This window comes from Amborella trichopoda, chromosome 13 (assembly GCF_054954075.1).
Source record: "Amborella trichopoda isolate Santa Cruz 75 chromosome 13, AtrichopodaSantaCruz75HAP2 v2.0, whole genome shotgun sequence".
Lineage (NCBI taxonomy): Eukaryota > Viridiplantae > Streptophyta > Magnoliopsida > Amborellales > Amborellaceae > Amborella > Amborella trichopoda.
The window spans coordinates 39645862-39668645 of NC_142348.1; the positions used below are offsets into that span (position 1 = coordinate 39645862).

The 22784-nt window shown below is 37.7% G+C and overlaps 1 protein-coding gene across 2 annotated transcripts in view; it reads left to right on the forward strand.

Moving 5' to 3' along the window:
* LOC18446438 (organellar oligopeptidase A, chloroplastic/mitochondrial) overlaps positions 1-21895 on the forward strand; it is a 52886-nt gene extending 30991 nt beyond the window's left edge. For both annotated transcript variants that reach the window (XM_088854731.1, XM_006856555.4), the window contains 6 exons: positions 3398-3515; positions 4914-5073; positions 5169-5200; positions 5677-5742; positions 16922-16993; positions 21627-21895. In XM_088854731.1, the coding sequence (XP_088710857.1) occupies positions 3398-3515; positions 4914-5073; positions 5169-5200; positions 5677-5742; positions 16922-16993; positions 21627-21713 (535 nt within the window). In that variant the 3' untranslated portion in view covers positions 21714-21895. The remainder of the gene's footprint in view (positions 1-3397; positions 3516-4913; positions 5074-5168; positions 5201-5676; positions 5743-16921; positions 16994-21626) is intronic.
* Positions 21896-22784: the final 889 nt, after the last annotated feature.

Sequence of the window (22784 nt, forward strand, 5' to 3'; positions counted from 1 at the left end):
ATGGATCTTGAGCTCTTAAAGGTTTAAATTTCAATATTCTTAAAAGTATTGGCAGGTTCAATAAGAAATTCACAACTTGTAGGGAGGTGATTTGATGTAGCTTTTGGTAATGTAATGAAACACACCTTCATAAACCATATTAGGATCATTGTTTGATTGTATTTCTTTAACATACACTTCAGTCACTATGAGGAACAATCATCTCGAAAAAAAAAAAAAGAGAGAAGAAAGAAAACAAGAGAAGAAGAAGAAGATGACAAAGTTGTAACCATGCCCTATTTTTTTTTAAGAAAAAACCAATGAACATATTTTGTCTATTTGAAAGAATGATTAGATCTTGGCCTTGCATGGATTCTTTTTCTATCCCAAATAGATGGCATTACGCACTAGATGAAAAGAAAGACTTGGTTTAGAGTTTTGAAGTCCTAGATCTCATTGTCTACTAAATTGACGCTTTGGATTCATTGTTGGAGAGTGACTTATTTTGACATTTTTTAGGGTGCAAATTCAATTTTATTTGTTTTGGCATTGGTTGTTGGGATGATGAGGGTGTGTATGCCAAAGTTGGAATGATACGAATGCCATAAACATGGTTTTTCGAAAGAGCAGTTCCATTATATTAAAATGGAAAGGTGACATGAAATCTCTCCCCATACATGCACAAACAGAATGACCAAGCCTATGCAATATTTCAAGTTGTTCTAGAAAGCAATAGTGGTGTCCTGAGCAGACATACTCTTGGCTTTAGAAACCATTATGCTTGTGTTCCAAGGGATTGTCATGAAACCTTCGTAATGCGCTCCATATATCTGCATGTTTTCAACCTTTTATATATTTTGGTTATTTTCATGTGTACGACAGATTTGGCTGTGGCGTTAACCACTATTATGTGTGGTTCAGTCCCTGTAAGGTAAGCCGGTCCTTATGATCTGCAGAGATAGCCTAAAAACCATGTACAAATAGATGCTGAAATAAAATAGTTTTTAAAAACTTATACTTGTAGCAGGAGTCGAGAAGAAACAAGAATGCGAAAGTAATTAAATAATGGGATTCATCTTGTCCTGTAATTAGTTCCATGACTGGATGATTAATGATTGTGGTTTAATCAATAACATGGGAGTGTCCTACTGACTCGTAGATTAATGACAACTAACCTTTCATTGATTAGCATATACTCATCAATGCAAGCAAATCACAGTACAAAGTTTACTCACGATATTGCAGTGTTCCTTCAAGTTTTTGGCACTCACTCTCTCTCTCTGTCTCTCTCATTTGTGTGTGTACCCTTTCTTTAAAAAGGTACCATTATTTTTAATACTTGGCACAATGACAACATCACAAGAAAAAGCAACCAATCAGTTGATGAGAAGACATCTTGAATGGTAAGTACATCAGTTAAGAAAATTGATAATGAATCTGCACATACTTCTTCAACGAGTCAATTTGGCCTCCTCATTCAGCTCGTAAGGGACATGGCAAAAGCAAGTGTTATGCTCTGATGGATGGATACTTTAAAGCAGGTGTCGTATCCATGTGTGATATTCCAAAAACTTGTGTATAAAGAAAAATTAAAGCTGATGCCTAGCCATGTATAAGGAGATGGCTGATTGTATTAAGAAAGTGGGAAAAGAAGTTATAAGAGAATCCAGAGGGAAACGATATTCAGATAAAGAAACTTGGTAGTGGAGTGATGAAGTTTAAAAGGCTATTGGTAAAAAATGTTCATGTTACAAGGCTTGACAAGAAATAGAAATGATTCAAACATAAAAGAATATAAAAAATACCAATAAAAACATTAAGAAAATAGTAAGACTTTTCTTAAGGCATATGATAATCTATACAATAAATTGGGAACAAGAGAAGCTGAAAAAAATGCCTTCAAACTAGCAAAAAAGGGAGAGGAAGTGTAGGGATCTAGATCATCTTAAATGCATTAAGAGTGAGGATCAGAGGGTCTTCGTAAAGGATGTCAAGGTCAAAGAAAGGTGGAAAATTTATTTTCGAAAATTGTAACATAACGATCACTCTGGGAGAAAAGCGTTAGGAGGAACCTTCAACATAAATGAGGTCGAAGGTCATAAGATACATTTGTAGGATTATGATATCTAGAGTGAAAGAAAGCTTTGAGAAAGATGAAGATAGGTAAGGCTTTAGGACCAGATGGTATACTAATAGAGGCTTGGAAATGCATGGGAGAGATTGGCATATTTTGGTTGACCAAGCTCTTTAACAAGCTTTTGAGAACAAAGAAAATGCCAGACGAATAGAGAAAAAGTACCGTGGTACTTATTTACAAGGACAAAAAGTAAGAATAGAAATGGCGGTGGAAAGAGAGTGAAATAAAAGAGGAGAAAGGGGAGGGATGTGCGCCCTCCTGTCTCCAAGCGATACCAAAGCCAAAAAAAAAATGAAACAAAGAAAAAAATTAAAAAGATAAGGAATTGTTTTCCATCTTCAAAAACTAAATGATTATTATCTGCGAATGATCATTCATGTTTTTAATTTGCATGTCAAGGTGCTTCCCTTCCCCCCTCCACCACGAAAGAAAAACAGAAAGGAAATTTTTTGTTCTCTCTTCCTCATGGGCTGAGTGCCCTTTGTTCAATTGATATATCAAAAATGATAATGGTTAATATTTTTCGAAGTAGTAGAGGCAAGTCAGTCGGAGACGGGCATATGCATGTCAATAATAATAATGTTGAAAAATAAAAAGAAACAGAAAAAGGGGGCACAAAATCCACCGAAAGTGTAGAGTTTATGGTGTCATGATTGAGTGTAGAGTTTATGGTGTCATGATTGAGTTTTATGGGTTTTTCTGAGAAACCTTATCAGTACTATCCACATTAATTTATTCATGGTTTTAAGAATGACTTGACAATGAATCAAGGGACATTGCTTTGACGGCCATGGTTGTTCCTTGAAGCTGTCTGCTTTATTCTGAGATCATGTGTTTGTATGTGGATCCATGTTTGGTTGTGTTCTGTTAGTTCTGTGTGTCTGTGTGTGTGTGTGTCTACATGCTTGTGTATCGGTGCTTTATTTTTGGGTGTCATTTACATCTACGTGATAATCCTAGTAATCTGCACATGAGCTTCACATTTTGTTGGAATTGGTCACTTGACCATTTATGTTGCATTATAAAAGTTGGAAGTTTTTCAAACTGTAGATCTTGCTTTTATCTTGAGTCAATGCATGGAACCTGTAATTCATTCTTGGATAAAGACTCCACACTTAATGCCAGCTATCATGTTTCACAAGTATCTTCTGGTGCTTCCAGACTTAGATTGTTCCACTTAATTGTAGTCATTATCACCATTGTAAATTGCAGGTGGAAAATTTAGTAATTTATTATGCTCTTAATGTCCTAACTTTATACTTCAACATACTCATTACCCAGGGATACTTTAATGAATATTGCAAAGCACTATGAAACTGGAGAAAGTCTACCTGAAGAAGTATATTCCAAGCTCGTGGCTGCACGTACTTTCCGTGCAGGTACACTAAGTCTCCGTCAGGTTAGTTTTTGGTGCTGATTTTCCTTAATGTTCAATTGGTCCTTTTCCTGTTAATGTTCTCTAGGGAGGGATCTAGGTTGTTAATTCTTTCCTTACTACATTAGATGTCAGATTTAATAATATTCGAATTATATTAGGTATAATTTAGCAGAGAACATAGAAGTTAAACTTCATTCCAAGGTAGGGTCGCTTCGTGCTGAATGCGTGGTTGATACATGCTTGGATTTGCTGATTCTGATTGGTTAGAAACCTTATGGTTAACTGAGCTATGTCACAGGTGAAGTGGATAGAATTGAAAGAAATACAGAAAGACATTTCGTCTTTCTCTGTGGCCTCCCTTACACGAGTTCTAGCATCACCATAGTACATGATTAAGGAATGGTTGATCAGCTGTGTTTTTATCCTGCTTGACCTCTCTTTTGTCACATTGGATCCTTGTATATAATTGGTGCTGCATCATTGATTATGTGCAATAGAATTAGGACTTCCCTGGATAACTTTCTTCTTTTACTGGAAAACGTCCTTATCTCATTGTTGATGTAAATCATTTATGAGCATGGTACCTCGTTCTCCAAGTGATGAGCACTATACCCAATAACATATACCTTTTGGTGTCCTTGATAAGCTGTTTATAAGTGTTTTCCTCCATGACATTAAATATGCCACTCACTTTTGGATTACCATTGTGATATTATCTTTCATATTGTTGGATTTGGCTTCTAAGATTTGACTTAGCACTGCTAGACTTCATGTTAACTTTTAGTAGGATGCCTGTTCATGGTCCTAGGAAATGGGGGAATGGCCTTGTTCTTTTGAATAATTGAATTATATCTTCTCTGCAATCGTCATCATCATAGTCTCTAAATTTAAATTTAGGTTTTCTCTTCTTGGTTAGTTAATCTTACTTGGATATAAGTCAGGTCTGCATATAAGTCATAAGTCAGGCTTGCAAGTGGTGTAACTCTCCCAAGACGATTGCTGAAAGCATCATAAGGATCTAGAGAATGCATATCATTATGCTCTTCAAGAGATTTGGCAAAGATTATGACGTTTGACAAAAGGAAAACTGTTCGTCAGCATCCACATTTCAAATGCTAAAACAACATTGATGATGCTGCTCATTTACATGTGTATTTGCCATGTTTTTCTTGTGCCGCATACATTTCGTAGTGTCTTTGCCTCCACAAAGTTGATCTGTATGGATATTCATTTCGATGTTTACAAAAGATTTAGGTCATCATTGTTAGCGTTTACCTTGTGGATGCCATATTTCTATCTTTAGTGTTACATTACACTTGGTTGGGTGTGCTTCTCTTAAGAATTACTCAATTGGGTTTGAGATATTATAATCACAAACAGATAAAACTTTGTCCATTTCTGATCCAATTGCTTTTGTAGATACGATTTGCAAGCATTGACCTTGAGCTGCATACAAAGTATCTGCCTGGTGGATCAGAATCCATATTTGATGTTGATCAAAGGGTGTGTCAGCGAACCCAAGTAATGCCTCCATTGCCAGAGGACAGGTTTCTTTGTAGCTTCAGCCATATATTTGCAGGTTTGTTCTACATTTGTTTAGTTGTGTTTGGAATCTTTCAATATATTGGCTTTTTATATACTTATTTTTCTCAACCGTATTATTTTGTATTCCAGGTGGTTATGAAGCTGGATACTACAGCTACAAGGTACCTCACAAATTATTGTTATGTGTGCCTGCTATCTGCAGGCCTACATTGATGTATTTTTGGTTTCTTGTTAACCTAATTGTGCAGACATTCCACTGCATATGGGACTGTCGGATTCTTCCTGTGAAATGAAAATGGCTCATTTCTAGCCAATCAGATCTAGTGGAATCTTGTTATCAATTCTGTTGGTTCATTAGTTCATAGCATAAAGATCAATAAAAGGCTTACGTACTTGGTTTCTTTAATGTATTACCACATAGAAATTATGGTGTGTGCATGGATCTTGTAGAACTCTTGGCATTTCGTGATGAGTGTAATTGCACACTGATTACCTGTCAGCCTGGAATACCTTTGCCATCCCATAAATGTTAAAAAGTCAATGGTTTAAACAAAATGTCAGCTTTTGTTGTTGTATATTTTATTTATCATGTTTATGCAATTTTTTGAGATTTTTGATATTTAATAAATTTATGCAGTGGGCTGAGGTGCTGTCTGCTGATGCTTTTTCTGCATTTGAGGAGGTTGGACTTGATAATAATAAGGTAAGACTGCATAATTCTATATTTCTTCGCTATCAATGAAAGTAGTGGTTATGTAGGAATCTAGGAGTATAAATTCAAAAATTTCGCTTTTTCTTTTATTAACAAGGGGTGATTCTACGTACAATGGCAAAATTATACAGCAGAAGCAGAAAATAAAACCTATAGTACAACCTATGGACTTAACTCTTCTGTTGTACATTTCGTCCCTTGTGGGCGTGTATAGTGTCACCCTGCAGGTCACCACACTTCTCGCTTGTCTTGTAATCTTTAAATTTTTTTTTTTTGAGAAAAGTTAACTACTTTTTATTAATGCAATCATAGTGAACTTCTCTTAAAAAAAAAACTCTGACTGCCTTAATGGAAAAAGCTTTATTCCCAGACTGAATTTAATTACGAGTAGAATTCTAATTCAAATAAGAATCTTTATTAAAATAGGAATCTTTATCAAGAACATTAAACTGAGAATTTAAAACTGAAAGTAAATAAGAAAAGCTGGGGGGACTTATCTAAACTTTACCTAGGGGTCACCCCCGTAGGATTTAGCACAACCCACACTTGATTACCATACCGATAGCTCAGTCATTCTTGGTCCTATTTGAGTCCTCCAAATCTGGGAAGCACCTTTGGAAACACCGTCTCTCAAATCTGGGGCAGAGAACGTGAACAAACTTGGGTTTCTTTTCAACCCTTAAAACTGAAACCACCAAAACACATTGAGCTGGGTGTGCCGCCTCTTTGGCTAGCTAGGGTGGTGTGCCAACCTCTTATGGCCCTCCCTTACTACGTGAGGTGTCACCTATCCCAAGAGAGAAAAGTAGAGAGAGAGAGTGTCACCTATCCCAAGAGAGAAAAGACGAGAGAGAGAGAGAGAGAGAGAGAGAGAGAGAGGCTTGGAGGAGAGGTGATGATAGAGAGGTCTCTGCAAGAACAAATGGTGGGAATGAAGGGGGTTCATCCCTTATGGTCTAGGGTATACGAGCTTCCAATGGGGCTCAAATTTTGACAAATGAGTTTTTGGTAATCTGGGAGTTGTGGAGAAAATTAACTCTGATCCATCCATTCCTTAGATCAGCCGTCATGATCAAGGAGGAATCTTAAGACTATTATCCCTCGGATCCTTGACCCATATCCACTTCAACTCAGTCTATGATTAGATCTTCCATAGTCGCACACATAGTTGTTGGAAACGCTTGAGATTCCGAATCGTTTTAGGAATTGGAATCACGGGATTGCAGCTAGCTATAAGATTTGCGTTTTTGGAATCAACATCCATACTAGGGGAATCGCAAGAAACGGGATTCCTACTTTATAACAATCAAATTTCATCCCAAATGTAGTCAAGATCCTTACATACATGGAATCGAGATTCCAACCGCTTTGGAATCGAGTTTCTAGTCTATTTAGAATTCACCCATATGAAAATAAGAGTCCGTCATATATAGAGTCGCGATTCCAACATCTTTGGGATCCTATTTTTGAGCTATTTGGAATCAAGATTCAGAACAGTTTGGAATTGAGATTAGTATCAGTTTAAAATCAAGTTCTGACCCATATGGCCGTCGGGATTTGTAAATCATTGGGGTTGAGTTTCACCTTTAGAATCAAGATTCCTATGTCAAGACATGTTGTGCCTTAACATCTTAGAACCTCATCAAGCAATCATGATCAGACGTCTCTAAAACCCGAAGAAGGATTATGTAGATATGAAGTCAATGTATTGTATTATTGACTATTGCCCCTCAGACACAGTATCAGAAATAAGGTCAATTAATAGTCACTCGTAGTTCACTAAGGAAATTTTCTACAAATGATACAAATATTATCTCATGTATTTTTTGAAATGCCATTTTTATTTCATAATTATAGTTCAAAATTGGGCTTTGTCTGTGCTATGGTGTTCTCTATCTTTTAGTCCTATTTAAATGTAAATATTTTAAAACAAGGCAACGAATCTTAGCACTATTAGATTCGTGATCCAAGACAGCCCTAGCACTATGAAAAACATGATCTGAGCTAGTTCTAGCACCATTAACACTCTCATTAATGCTCCAGTTCTATGTTGAGTATTCCTTAACTCTAAACATTTGCATTGGAAAGGTGGTTCTTGTTACCAATACTTCAGCACCGCACTCATCTGATTATTATTTAGAGCAGCTATAAACCATTGGAGACAATGTTCTCTAATTGGGTTTCCAAATAATTGAAATCAAATCCATAAATATTTGATGTGAGATTAAACATTCAATGAATCACAGTTGTGCACCTATGAACATCAATACTTGATTTTGTGGAGATTCCAAAACAATTTGGATTGAGATTCTGAATCTACCCGTCTCTTCTGAAATTGCCTGTGCTTGCTATACTCTCGTCGTCTGAGAAGAAGATCTAGTAGCGCTAGGAGGGTTGGCTGCTGTCCCTGAGAGGCCTCTATGACTATATCCCATGTCAATCCTTCATGTCCCTCACCTCATCATCATCAACCAACCACTCCATAGCATTATCCATATTTTTTTATCTGGGGGTTTCTTTTATCACTCATTGCAAACCTCTCCTTCAATTATCAATTATACTTCACATAAACTAGATCATTGAGCCTCTTTGATTCAAGCCTGTTTCATTTTTTGTATGAATCTAATAAAATCAAATGAACTTAATTAATACAATACTACAAATTTACAATTGACATAGTAATATGTAATTACTAACTAGTAACTACTAAAAGATTAATACAAATTGGTAAATTATAAACTAATAAAGTAAATTAAATTACCATCTCAAATCCACTCCAATTTTGCTCATAATTAGGCAAGGAAGTGGTTAGGCTCAATATCCGAATGACCAACGTTTGTAAATTAGGAGCACTACACCCATGTTTGCTCCACCATTGGATGCAAATTAACTATGATTTATATATATATGAAATATAAAAAACAAACAACAAATATGAAACTTGAACTTGAGGAACTTAAGAAAATTATTACCTGGATCAATTTTGGTCATTTGCCTTGCCTCCATTGCACTCCCCAAAGACTTCAATGCACACTTGCAACATACTAGCTCATCTGTGCATATAATGTCTTGGATATCTTGATTAGGGACTGGCACATGTAGCCACTTATTAAATCCAGTCATAATTGTGTCATTTATGTGTATTACATTATCAACATGATAAAAAGCTGGGTTCAAAAAATAAGCAGCTACATGCAATGGTCATTGTAGCTGCCTATCCCACTTCTCATCAATAATCTTCCAAACTGGCTCGTAGCAACTCACGTCATCATCTAAATTACGGGCTATATCTCTTTGCATCTCTCTATTGCCTCGTATATGTATCCCATGGAGGGCTTCTCACTATCAACCATGTCAGTGTTTTAAAAAGCGCTAGGCAAGTGCCCAGAACCTAAGCGGCCCAGTAGAAAAGAAAAGGACTCTATAGTTTCTAATAGTATGATTATATATTGTATAAAATATAAGAATTAGGGATTTAGGGCACGTCAAAATTCAAAAGTATACTACACATTAGCACACACTCCATAAGCATAACCATAAGTCGGTCCATATCCAATTGAAACTTAAAATTTACCAATCAAATTACCAAACTAGTGAAACTACAAATCCACTATCCACAATACACAACAAAGAAGAGGAAAACAAAAATGAAAGAAATACTTGAAGACTCAAAATAATCTTCAATCAATGTTCAAAGTTAAATCATCATTCATCATCAGAAAAAGTAGGGTCAGCTGCATTTGCATCATATGCATCGCAGTCGTCACCCTCATCGACATAATGGTCTTCCTCCTCTGTCTCTTCTGAATCTTCCTTTTCTTCCTCCTCTTCCTCTACCCACGTCTTCTGTGCAGAAGGTCTAGTGGCCTTAGGAGGGTCGGCTGATGTCCCTGAAGCATCCATGAGCATGTCCTGTGTCAATCTTTCATGCCTCTTGACCTCATCATCATCAACCAACAACTCTATAGCATTGTCCATGTTTTTGATTTGAGGGGGTCTCTCTTATCTCTTTTAGCAAACCTGTTCTTTAAGAATCGATTATACTTGACATAGACTAGGTCATTGAGACTCGTTGATTTAAGCTTGTTCCTTTCTTTGTATGAATCTAACAAAATCAAATGAAATTTATAATTATTAAATATATAATAATATTGCTACAAAACAATAAAAAATAATAACTACTGAAGTACTAAATTACTGATACAAATTACCCTTACCCCCTTCAAAAGTACTCGAATTCCGCTCACTACCGGACGAAGAAGTGGTCTGCACGATTGGTAGGGCCAGCCATCACCTTTGTCTTCCTCATCTCTCTCCTCTCTCTTTCTCTCTTTTCTTTCACTGACGGGGGAACCTCATTGACGTCTGTGTTTTTCTCATTCTCTTCTTTTCTCTTTTCCCTTCCCTTGTGGTCTCGCATGACGACAACCCTTCTCTTCTTTCTTCCCTGTGGTCTCTCATGATCATAACTTTCTCCTCTCTTTCCTTGTGGTCGAGCAAGACCACAATTCTTTTCTTTCTCATTCTTTTATCCCTTGCAAGTCCACCAGCTCCATGTGCACCATCGGGTCTATCTCCTCTGTCTTTTCTTGGTGGTCCCTTATGTCCACTTCCCCTTCTCTTCTTTTTCTGTAATCCTTCACATTACCCTTCTGGTGTACCCTCACGGTTCATTTTTACCTCTCACGAGCCGTGGTCTAGTGCGACCACCATTCCAAAACCTTTTCTTCCTATTGCCGCTTGTGCAAAACTCTACCCCAGCGTCGTCACATTTTTCCCCCAGCGCCGTCTCATTCTTCCAACCCCAGTGCCGACTCACTCTTCCAACCCCAGCGCCGACTCACTTGCAATAGTGACTCGCCGGTAGCAGGGTGTATGCTGTGTGTGCCATCAATGCAGGGTGATTGGCAGTGTCCACCATTGCAAGGAGGTAAGGAGTGAGGGACTTGATGGTCCATCCTTGCCTCTATCCAGGTGAAGACCTGGGAGCGGAACACAAGGTCGATGCTCGAGAGAAAGGTCGGAGACAAGGTTTGCGGAACCTGTTCCCGATAAAGACTCACGAGTGCGAGGATCGCGAAACCCCTGACTCGAAAGAAAGGGTTAAGCAACCCCAAAAACAGGTGTGCGAATAGTGAGCAGGAATAAAAAGAAAGAAAGGTCAAACAAGAGCGATCCAACAATGGGGTAGCATGTCCCCAGTGGAGTTGCCAAGCTGGTTAGGTGGCTCGATCTCGCCTTCCGGATTGAGATGATCTAGCGGCACATGTCTCGGGTTTCAGGGGAACCCGAGACTTGAGATCGTTCTCTCATGAACCACGTAAAGAAGACGTGGGCAGGAGTACCGACCGGTGAGAGAGGAATTAGGGTTGCGAGGCGGGACTTACCTCCTGTGGGTTCGTGACACGCTCGGGCTGGCTCGCGTGGGCGCTCTCTTAGAGTACGTTGGATAGCTTCCTAGGCCTATGGCCGGTTTGGAATCGCCTCCCTTGACCTGTTTCTCCTTTCCTGCAAATACACACACACATTAGAAGTACCGACAAGTGGGGTAAGGTCCCCACCTTCTTACAAGATGAAATAAAAATAAGAGAGATGAATTAAAATAAAAATTAAAATAAAATAAAATTAGAAAATGGAATTAGGATTAAAATGGATTGAAGTGAAGTGCAATAAATAAAATGAAGTAAAATAAAATAAAAGGGATGGAAGAAAATAAAATAAGGTGAGATAATTAAAATAAAATGAATAAAAATATAGTAAGGGATACTAGGATAAAATAAGTGGAATAAAATAAATAAAATAAAATGAAATAAATAGAATGAATGAGGTGAGAAAAATGAAATAAAATAAATAAGGTAAATGAAATAAAATAAATAAGGTAAATAAAATAAAGAAGATTAAAATAAAATAAGTGGAGTAAATAAAATAAGGTAAAATAAATCAAAATAAAGTAAGATAAAATAAAAGAAATGAATAAATTAAAATGGGGTGATGGAAATAATATAAAAAGATATAAATTGAATAGAATAAAATAAAGTAAAGTAGGTAAAAATGAATTAAGATAAATAAAATAAAGTAAAAATAAATGAAGTAATTAGCTAAAGTGAATTAAGGTATATTGGGTGACATGAGGGGAGGTAAAGCAAAATAAAAAGAAAAGGTAATTAAATTAGTTAGTTAAAAGAGAGAAAGAGAATGTTTTAATAAAATATTGTAAATAAATTAGTTAGAAGAGAGAATGTTTCAATAAGTCAAAACTTATGAGTTAGTTAAGAGAGAGAGAGAGAAGGTTTTAATAAGACAAAACTTATGGGTTAGTTAAGAGAGAGAAGGGAATGTTGGGTCATATGTCGATGAGAGAAGGTAATGTAAGATAAATGAAATAAAAATAAAAGTGTTTAATATAATGTAAGATTGAGTGTAATGAGACAAAGTAAAATAAAAGAAACGGTGATAACATAATTAAGAGAGAGAAGAAAGTGGTTGTTAGGATGAGAGAGAAGGAGTTACAATAATAATAAAAGAAAGAGCAATGATTTGGTTAAGAGAGCGAAAGGCTTGGAGTTGGATTATTTTACTGTAAAAAAGAAAAAGAGTTTGATACATGGGTTAAGGTAGGAGGAATAAAAGGAATAAGTGAGGGGGGAATGGCATGTGGAGGAGAGTAATATAAGATGGTATAAAAAAAAAGGTTATGGGGTTAGGAAGAGTGAGTCGGCGCTGGGGTTGGAAGAATGAGATGGCGCTGGGGTAGAGTTTTGCACAAGCGGCAATGAGGCTTGTTTACGTAGGCAGCAATAGGAAGAAAAGTTATAGAATGGTGGTCGCGCGGGACCACAGCTCGTGAGAGGTAAAAATGGAACGTGAGGGTACATCAGAAGGATAATGTGAAGGATCACAGAAAAAGAAGAGAAGGGGAGGTGGACATAAGGGACTACCAGGAAAAGATAGAGGAGGTAAACACGAGGGTGCATATGGAGCTGGTAGATTTGCAAGGATAAAAGAATGAGAATAGAGAGGAATTGTTTTCTTGCTAGACCACAAGGAAGGAGAGGAGAAAATTGTGGTCATGAGAGACCACAAGGAAGAGGGAAGAGAAGGGTTGTGGTCATGCAAGACCACAAAGGAAGAGAAAAGAAGAGAATGAGAAAAACATAGACGGCGATGAGGTTCCATCGTCTGTGAAAGAGGAGAGAGATGACAAAGACAAAGGTAATGGCTGGTCTACCACTCATGCGGACTACGGTGCCTACCGCTTGGGAGGGGCTTGAACCATCATCTCAGTCATGAGAAGGAAGAGAAAGAGAGAAAGAGAAGAGAGAAATAGAAGAGAGAGAGAGAAATAAAAGAGATGAGAGAGAAAATCCACCTTATCGAGGGGTATTGGCTCTTTTTTTCTCTCTCCTCTCGCTCGCTCTCCAAGACGTAATCACGAACCTAAGTAAACAATTGACATTTTATTGAATCATCAAAGGTCCTTTACAATTAGGTTTAGCATGTTTATATAGAATTGGGCCCAAACATGGGTAGATATCTAAAAACTACCTAAATTGATGATAATTACAATTTAATTGAATTAAAAAAATTAAGAAAATAGGGTGCAAAAAGACTGTTTTGCTCCTGCCTAACAATGTGTGGAATTCAAGAACAGTCTCTGCTGCTGCCCGAGAACTTGCGTGATCTTTCATGACTGATCCAGGGTTGTTTTGATACCCGTTTGATCGAAAGATGATTGTTTTCTTATAGGGCTCGGCATGACGATCGATTTGATACCAACTTTGAGCCATGGATCATGTTTTTAAACCATATGATCATGAGACTTGAAATTTGCATGAATCTTGAAATATCCGGATCAATAGTGCGCTTGTTCCTTGAGGTTGTCCGTGATTTCTTCGTCGTAGTGCACTGAGCATGCCGTCACGATCACGTGCCAACAAACAGGACACGATTTGGAACCAGTATGAAGATTTCGCAACTTTTGGGTATTGGCAGGAATCTGGAAATCTGGCGGCCAGAATTACGGTCACTTTCGTCACCTTGCTGTGCAAAATCCAACCGTTCATCATGTACGGAGTTCGGACCAGAGATAGCCCAAGACCTTACGCAGACAATGGAATTGGTTTCACGTTGATCCGATATGCGAGCGTCGTGATTCGGCCGCTCGAGCGAGGCGTGTCGCAACTGATTTTTCAGCAACTTCTTCACGAATCGGCAACTGCTCTCTAGCTTTTTTCTATGCTCGGACGTCGTCACGGGGCGTACCACATATCGAAACGCTCGTCTCGACGAGATAAACAAGCTCACAAAATTTGAGCGTGAATCAACTCAGAACAGGTAAGATATGGGCCCCGAAAGTCACTGGTCGTGACTGTGAAAACAACCACCTTTAATGGTGTTTTGGTGCAGTGAGGCCACACGGGAATAGTGTGTGGCTCTTTCTGTTTCAATGTTTTGCCCATAACTTTGTCTTGGAGTGTCAGATTAAGCCGAAACTTGAGCCATAGGGGTTTTCGACTGTGCCGGATCCAATGACGGTGATCCCACAGCTGTTTGACGCACCGAAATATAGTTTCAATTATAGGGTCCATTTCAAGGTGCTGGAGGCCATTTTTTCCAAAATTGTTTCTTTGTATTCATTGCCTTAGGCTTGTCGGAATACGACAAAACTTGGCAGGTGGCCTTTTGGAGTGCTTATGAAGATATTGACCAGTTCTGGTACTATTATGAGATTGTCAAAATTTCCACTGTTTTGTCAGGCTTTATTGACCTGCTTCCTCTTTATTCTGCATCAGGGACCAAGGTGCTGAAAAATGCCTTTAAACACATGGTAGACAGCATTTGCAAATATGACACAGTGCTTATCATGGAGTACTTTGTTTGTGTTTATTTAGGCTATGTCTTTGAATATTCATATGAGCATGCTTTATTTCTCTTGTCTTGACCTTAAGAGCTCTTCAAGAGCACTCTGTTAGTATTTATTTAGGCACTGTCTTCGAATATTCATATGAGCGTGCTTTATTTCTCTCGTCTTGACCTCAAGAGCTCTTCTACGTTTTTACTTGAAGACCTCATTGTTGGCATCTTGTTGCATATAGCTCTCTTGCTGTGGTATCACTGACAATCAGATTGTATGTTTTGTCAAAATACTATGGCAGTTTTCTGTCTTCTTAATCCATTTACTGGGGAGTAATTTGCTTTGGCTTCAGTTTTGGAGCTGAACCCGAAAACTTCGGCTGATTTGGCCGAAGTGAAGTGAATCTGATATTGGTTTAAACCTTTAGGGGTTATTATGGTTTCCTTGTGCACTCCCACTTGTACATAAGACCCCCTCTTTCATGAATGAGAATCTCTTCTCTAAAAATTAATATTAACACATGTGATTTTAGTTTTATGAAACCTGTCTTTCCTAATTCTATTGGTTGCCTGGAGCTGATTCTCATTCAGAGATATCAGTTCAAAAGTGAGGCAGATTTGATAGAATTGTACAGCTTGAAAACCAAAAGGAGGGTCATGTGTGAGACATGCATTCAAATGCCTTTGGGCTCTTGGTCAACGCATTAGAGTAAGAGGAAACCGATATAGCCATATTCAAAGTTCTGGTTGTAAGAGAACCATAAAATGGGACACATGGACCATTTTCAACCTTGTTGGAAACTGCCAGCACTGAATCATTGTCTGCTCACTATCAACAGGAAAGCAGAAAATGGGATGTGAACAAGTCTACAAGGTGAAAGCAGCGTTCTAAAACTCGCTAAGTCAACTCAGGTGAGCTTGGCTCAGGAACCTGGTGACTCCTGAGCCTGGAACTAGGGACTTCCTGGAGTCTGACCTTGCTGTCTCCCTTTGTTAGTTTTTACATACTCGTCCAAGTCTTGTTCAAACTTAGCCGAGTTGATCGGATGACTTGACTTGGGATCCTGGCGAATCTTGGCCTGAGTCCAGTTCTTAGACGCTGGATGTAACTATTATCTTGGGCCAGTCCTTGTATAGGCATATAGCAAGTTCAATGGCTTTTTGATACACTGAATAAGATGGAATGGATTTTCAGCAGAAAATATTCTTTGTTGCCAAGACCATCATAGGACATAATCGCGGTAGTTGTGGCATTGGAAAATTGGACAGTGTTAAAGATGTGTGGGAAAAATTCATTTCTTCATTGGAGACTTGGATTAGTGGATCCAATATGATTTCCTTTGGGTTTTGTAGTGGAAGATTGTTTGTGGTGTGTTCTCCTTTGAAAGACAACTTATGGACTTCAGTATATTCGGGAGTACTTGCTCATGCAACATCAATATAGATTTTTTACAGAGGCATATAGAGATGATAGATCCTTTTTTTAAAGTAGAATGTTAGATATGCTCCCTGAGTTGAACTTGAAGTTGTCTGCATGTGAGGGTGATTCAACGATGATCCAGCTCAGTATTGATAACTAGTACTAGTGGGAAGTTATCGATATCCAGTTGCTGACAACTGAGTATCTGGCATTTTACATGTCGTTATTGTAGTCAAGAATATATTAGTGATCCCTATTGACCACTCATGTAGTCCACTACCTTTACCCATAAAAAGACTGTATCCTTTGTTTACCCTATAGTATGTTCTTGAGTTGATCACTCTTACTGATATAAATGGGGTGAAATGCAGCATACGAGATTGTGACTAAACATCCTACTTTGGAATTCAAGGTTGACACCTTCGTTGTAAACTATTTTGATTGAAAATGTAGTGAGGTTTCATTCCTAGTGGGAGCTCTTCAATATTATATGAGAACATGCTTTATAGTAATGATATACTCTCTTTGGACCAAGGTTTTGAAACTCGGGAGTTGACCCAGGTGATCATCTGTTGACTATCAACTGTATCAATTTGACTTGGCGGCATAGCGTTTCTTGATGAGTTATACAAAAATTGCCGAGTCTCACCATTCTGCCTTAAATTTTTAATAGACTATCACTATCTCTCAGCTTGGGAATAGGAACTTGGGACTGGGCCACATTTGAGTCGAAAAACATTGCTTTTGGACTAAATATAGGCTGTTTTCTATTGCCTGCTTCAAAAACTATGTTCTTGGTGGTTGCCTGAAGAGCTTATTTTACTTTTGGCTGGTCTACTGGTTGTTGTAGCTTCTTCTTTACTTATAAGATATTGATTTATCTGTTTCTTGCGCTAGGCTGTCAAAGAAACAGGTCACAAGTTTCGGGAAACTATTCTTGCTCTTGGGGGAGGAAGTCCTCCACTTCAGGTATTTGCAGAAAGCAAACTCTTGATTGATTTGGTTACCTGTTGCATCTCTTTTTCTTTGATAAACACATTTAATAATACCGTGAAAGAAATAATTATCTTTTACAAGCGGTTAAAATTGCAATTATGCTCGGACTTAATAATATCCACAAGGGATAAAAGCATAGTCATGATGCCCATGCCCTCTTAAAATCAATCCCCTCACAATAATGTTCTATTTTTTTTATTTCATTTTGATACCAAATGTCTTGTAAAGGGAGCCCATCATCCTATTTCAGTCACTCCATTCCCACCTATCCCCTTTGGGCTTTGTGTTTCTTTTTAATTTAGGGTTCAGTGTTGGAGACAATGTGATACTGAAATGAACCTCTGGAGTCTATACAGTATAGACATTTCTACGACTTAGAAATTGTAATGTGTCTCTGGGCGATGCTTTACATGCATATCAGTGTACTAGTAATGTAGCTGATAATGTTGTACCATAACGTAATAAATTAAAGGGCAATGATTTCATGAAACGGTTGCATAGTAATATAATGCAAAAATCTTCAAAAACTATGTTAGGGCCATTTGTTTGATCCAAGTTTTGAAATATACACTCTTTTCATTCTAATGAACAATCACAAAAAGAAAATTTTTGAAATGGAACCTAGAAAGTATTTTTTAGCCCAATTAACATAAGCTGTCCATTTTGGTAAGATGGGTAGATTTAGGCTTTAGAAGGATTTTTTTTCGTTTCCAATTTTTTTAGATGGCTTTATTAGCATTAGATGAACAATGTTTAAAACATAAAGTGATTTTGAGTTTGTAAAGGCTATCTATGATCTTGAAATTTATCAAATGAATGGTCTAGATTTGTTGTTGGAGGACACTCATTTTGACCATATCTAGGGTTCAAATCTAACTTTTGTTTTTTGAGATTGATTATTGAGATGAAGAGAGTGTGTGTGAAAAATTTTGAGTCATACAAATACCACAAACATGGGTTTCTGGAAGTTTGGTTGCATTATACTATGATACAACCGTTGCATGAAATCACGGCCCTAAATTAAATAATGCTTTACCGTATTATTTCTGATTCTCCAAGAGAATATAGCTGAAGAAGAAACTAAATAACTTACTTTGCAGTTTTCACCTTCATATGTTCTGCATAAATCATTTACAGCTTAGCCGTGTGGTACATAAAAGTCTTGTCTCACATGGGTCCTTCGGAATAATTTTCGTAGGGGTTGGTTTATTGCTTTGTGTATCTCACTGTAGACTTCAGAAATTTAAGCACCTAATATTTGAGTGGCGTACGTTCCTGCTCATGAAATTCTTTTTTTAGATCACATGAAGAGTTCTTAAATACCCCTTGAAACTTCCCATCCATGAAATTTCCTAAACATAGAATTTATCTCAAAGAAAACTATACCTATTTGGCCTCAAAATTATATTAGTTTTAGGAAATTGAATCAACTAAACAGAGTATATGGAGTGCAAGTTTAGTAATAGGAGTAGAGACGAGGAAGTAGTTTAGATTGACGGTCAAGAAATACCAAAAAGAGCACACTTTCAATATCTTGGGTTGATAATCTAGGAAAATAGAGAGATTGAGGAAGATGTCGTACATAGAATTAGAGCTGGGTGGGCGAAGTGGAGATATGCAACTAGAGTTTTATGTGATTGCTGCATACCAATGAAGCTGAAGGGGAAGTTCAATAGGACAGTTGTGAGACGAGCTTTGCTTTATGGGGCGGAATGTTGGGCGATTAAGAAACAACATACTCATAGGATGAGTGTACTTGAGATGAGGATGTTGAGATGGATGAGTGGCAAGACAAGAATGGATAGAATTTGAAATGAATGCATTGGGGAAAATTTAGTTGTGGCTCCAATAAGTGATAAGATGATAGAAAATAGACTAAAGTGAGTTGGCCATGTGCAACACAGTCTCAGTACAACACCTGTTAGGAGGTGTGAATGGGTAAGACTTAAATAAGGCAAGGGGTAAACCTAAAGGGACATGGTTGGAAGCTATGAAACAAGATATGGGGACTTATTGTCTCACTAAGGGTATGGCCCTTGATAGAGCAGAATTACGGACCAGGATTCGTGTAGCCGACTCTAAATTGTTGTGATGAATCAACTTTCCAATGGTTCAAACATTAGCTCGATCTGAAAGTTGGAAAGTTATTGCCATTTTACTACAAATTGCCAATTTGACATGCTTGGAGGCTGATGTAGAACGAATATAATAGGGAAGAAAATCCAATAATCTTTTGATTGCAAAAATTAAGAGGAAGCCTACAAGTTAGGCTTCAGGCTTCAATAGCTCTGCACTAGTTAAACTAGAAAAAAAAAAACTCAAAACTACATTCTCTATTCTAAGTTCTCTACATAGACCCCTATGTAATAATAAAAGACCTTACTTGGAACTTGAGAACTCCGAACTCTTATAGAAGTTGAAGCTCTAATTAAAACAAAATTTGTAATGATATTTTTTACCCATGCTAAACAAATAATTTCATGATCACTAGAACTACTTTTCTAAACAATTCCTAAAATCTTAAAAATATAAAAAATCCTAGAATCCTTAAAAAAACTTAAAAACCCTAAAAATAAACCATAAATTTCTCAAAAAATGCATCCGTTAAATTTAAATAGAAAAATTCCAAAATAAGAGCCATCTTGTCTTGCATCAATCTCCCCTGGTTGGAGAAACACGTCTTCGAGTTTTGAACTAGGCTAAGAGGAATTTTTTGCTAAGCCCATGATCTTCTTTAACCTTAGAACTGTAAACATGATCTTGGAACTTGTGTATTGAAACACAACGATTCTGCATTCGAATTACCCTTTGTAGTCAGTTGATATATTCATAAATGCTTCTGATAAATCCTCAAGGAAAGGATCATTATATGTCAACAGAATAATTGTGATATATCTACTCTATTTAGTCACATAGACTAGCTGAAATTGCCTTGGCTCAGTCCTAGAACAGACCGAGGGTGCATTTTCAAGATGAGTACTTGTTGTGATGCTCGAACTAATAACTTCACCTATTGGTTCTCCTTGGAGCCGTCTTTTCTTCGTCAAGATTGGTTAAACCATGAAATCGTGTTCATTATTATGGATCAGATCTCCTATAAGATCATGTTCTTCATTTGAACATATACATCAAAGATTGGTGGCAAATTCCAATCTACAACTTGCTGATTTTGGATACATGTGTCAAAATCAGGAATATCCACATTCAAATCGAAAATCCTAAAGTGATGTTCCCCAAGTTGGGTCTTATCACTTTTCTTTTTTTCACGCTGAGCAAGATGGTGAAAAAGATTGTATTTGACATCTTTTTGGCCAAAAGATTTCCGTCTTGCTCATTAGTGATGTCTACGAGCTGTTGTGCAAACTGCTAAACATACCCTCTCAGACTTTCAATCTCTTCATATCTGGCACTGCAAGTTAGATCTACGACAGCTCCTTTTCTTCGACCCCTTTCTTGCTACCATGGATTCACCCTAGGAAGAAATCACCGAGATGAAAAACCCGACGCTTTGATACCGGTTGATGTAGAAAGAATATTATAGGGAAGAAAATCCAATACTCCTAAAATTTAGTTTAAATTGATGAGAACTAGCGAAGAGAGTCTGAAACTAAAAGATCTATTAGCGCTTAAACCCCTAGGTTCTCAATTTCCCAAAATACCCCCATTTTTCTCAAAAGCCTAGTTCTGGCCTTTAGGGCTCCTATTTTCACATATTAAATTCTAGACACGAATTTACGATCCATCTTACAGATACAAGTATATCCAAATCCTAGATTCTTTTGTATCCTTTAACAGAGCTAGAGGTTCTATTCTCTAGTCTCATACATATAGCTCAGCCTCAGATCTAACCCGTTTCTAATCCACATACCTCTGATTCAGTCCAATATCCATATATTTTTCTCTTCTAGGGGATCCCCCACGACACACCCAGCTCCTATAATCAAATATGTTGATTTCCTCAAACATCACGGTTGCCGCATATGACAGAGCTCAAAGGCAATCTTTAGGAATCATCCCTCTCACCCTCAAGATCGGACCCGTATTCCAAATAGTTAGGTTCTACATCCTTCACATCGAACCTTCCTTCAATGTGCTTATCGGAAAGCATTGGCTTCCGAGAACATTACCATAACATTTAGTTTCGTTAGCTTTCTTCTTAGATAAGTTACTTTCCATTGATTTCCAAAGCAATCTACATGTCATTGGCTAGGTGGCATGTTGGAATAGCAGTATGCACAAGAGTTCATTATAACCCTTCTCTAGATTGAGTTCCTTCAAAATCTTTTGCTGTTTCTTTTAAATTCACCCTTATTTTCAATCTCCCCCACTCCCAACAGGCGGGGAACAGGTTTCAATATAAATACATTGCATGTTTTCTCAGCATCATGATGCATAACACCGAGAACTTAGATTTTAGGCACAAAGCCATACGTATCACTTAATTGGTACTGATTCTTTTTTTTTTCCCTTAGTTTTGTTTGTTTTTAATTTTTTGGCATTCAATTTTTGGGTGAGATCCTCAGTGCTAGTGATATTCATTTATGTTCTTGTAAACATAAAATTTCTGCACAATATTATAACTGTCTTTTGTGGCTATATTGTTCAGGTTTTTGTGGAATTCCGAGGGAGGGAACCTTCTCCAGATGCTTTGCTCAGGCACAATGGCCTGTTGCCTGTACCTGCATCTGCTTAGGTTTCTATAATGTTTTTATTTACCATCGTTGTATTCTTGAGTTAAAACTTAGGTATAAAACAATACTTCCATAGCATTTTTCCTTCTTTTTTTTTTCTCTATCATCGACTTATCATTGCATGCATTCAAAACGGTGTAAACATTTACTTCAAGCAATCATCATGCAATTATGTGTGCTCCCAGTCAGCTCCATGCTAAACTTTCCCCGGATACATTTAAGTTGGTGAACCACATGGCTACATATGGATAGGTGCCCGTTTGGGCATTTTACCTTTTCTTTATTCTTTTTTTCCCTTTTGTGAAATTTGGACTTGGCCCTCCACCTGAGATCTCACTCTCCCCCTCACCCATAGCAAGCCGGCCGACCCCCCGAAATTTTTGAAATTCGATTTTTAAAAACCCCACATGAGCTTTTTTTTTGCATTACATTTGCCTTTCTACCCTCTCATTTGAAAAATCCCCCACTCGTGAAAACCCATAAAGCCTTCTGGTATGATGAAATGCCCCTCCTACATCAAAACCTCTCATGAAGAAACCTAAAATGACCTCCTAACCTCTCTCTTCCGGCCAGTTTTTGGCGAATTTGATTCCGGCCAGAAACGCTGAATGACCTAGAAGCCATATCAGCAATGTTTCGGTGGGGCAGTTGGATCCTTTTCCTCTTTCATTCCCTTTTACACCCACCTTGGGCACAACATCCAGAGCGCCCCTCACACTTAAAAACCCATCTATATTTCTTCTCTTAGCATACCAAGGCCCTCTCTCCCATTCCCTTAAAAATTCATCCATGTTCTCTCTTTTAAACACAGTCACTTCATGGCCACTCATTCTCTCTCTCTCTCTTGGAAACCCATCCATAATTAAACCAAGCCCTAAGTGAAACATAGATAGGTAAAACTTTTGGGCTTGTAGCATGTGTATAGCACGATAGCATGAAAAATCGTCTAAAAGGGGGACTTCTCATGAAAGGAATAGATCTCAGATTTGAAAGGCGGCTCTTGGTATTGCTCTGGACTCAGATGGGCCCAAGCCCCGAGTTTGAGTCTCTAAAACCACTGCTCCATGGCTCAC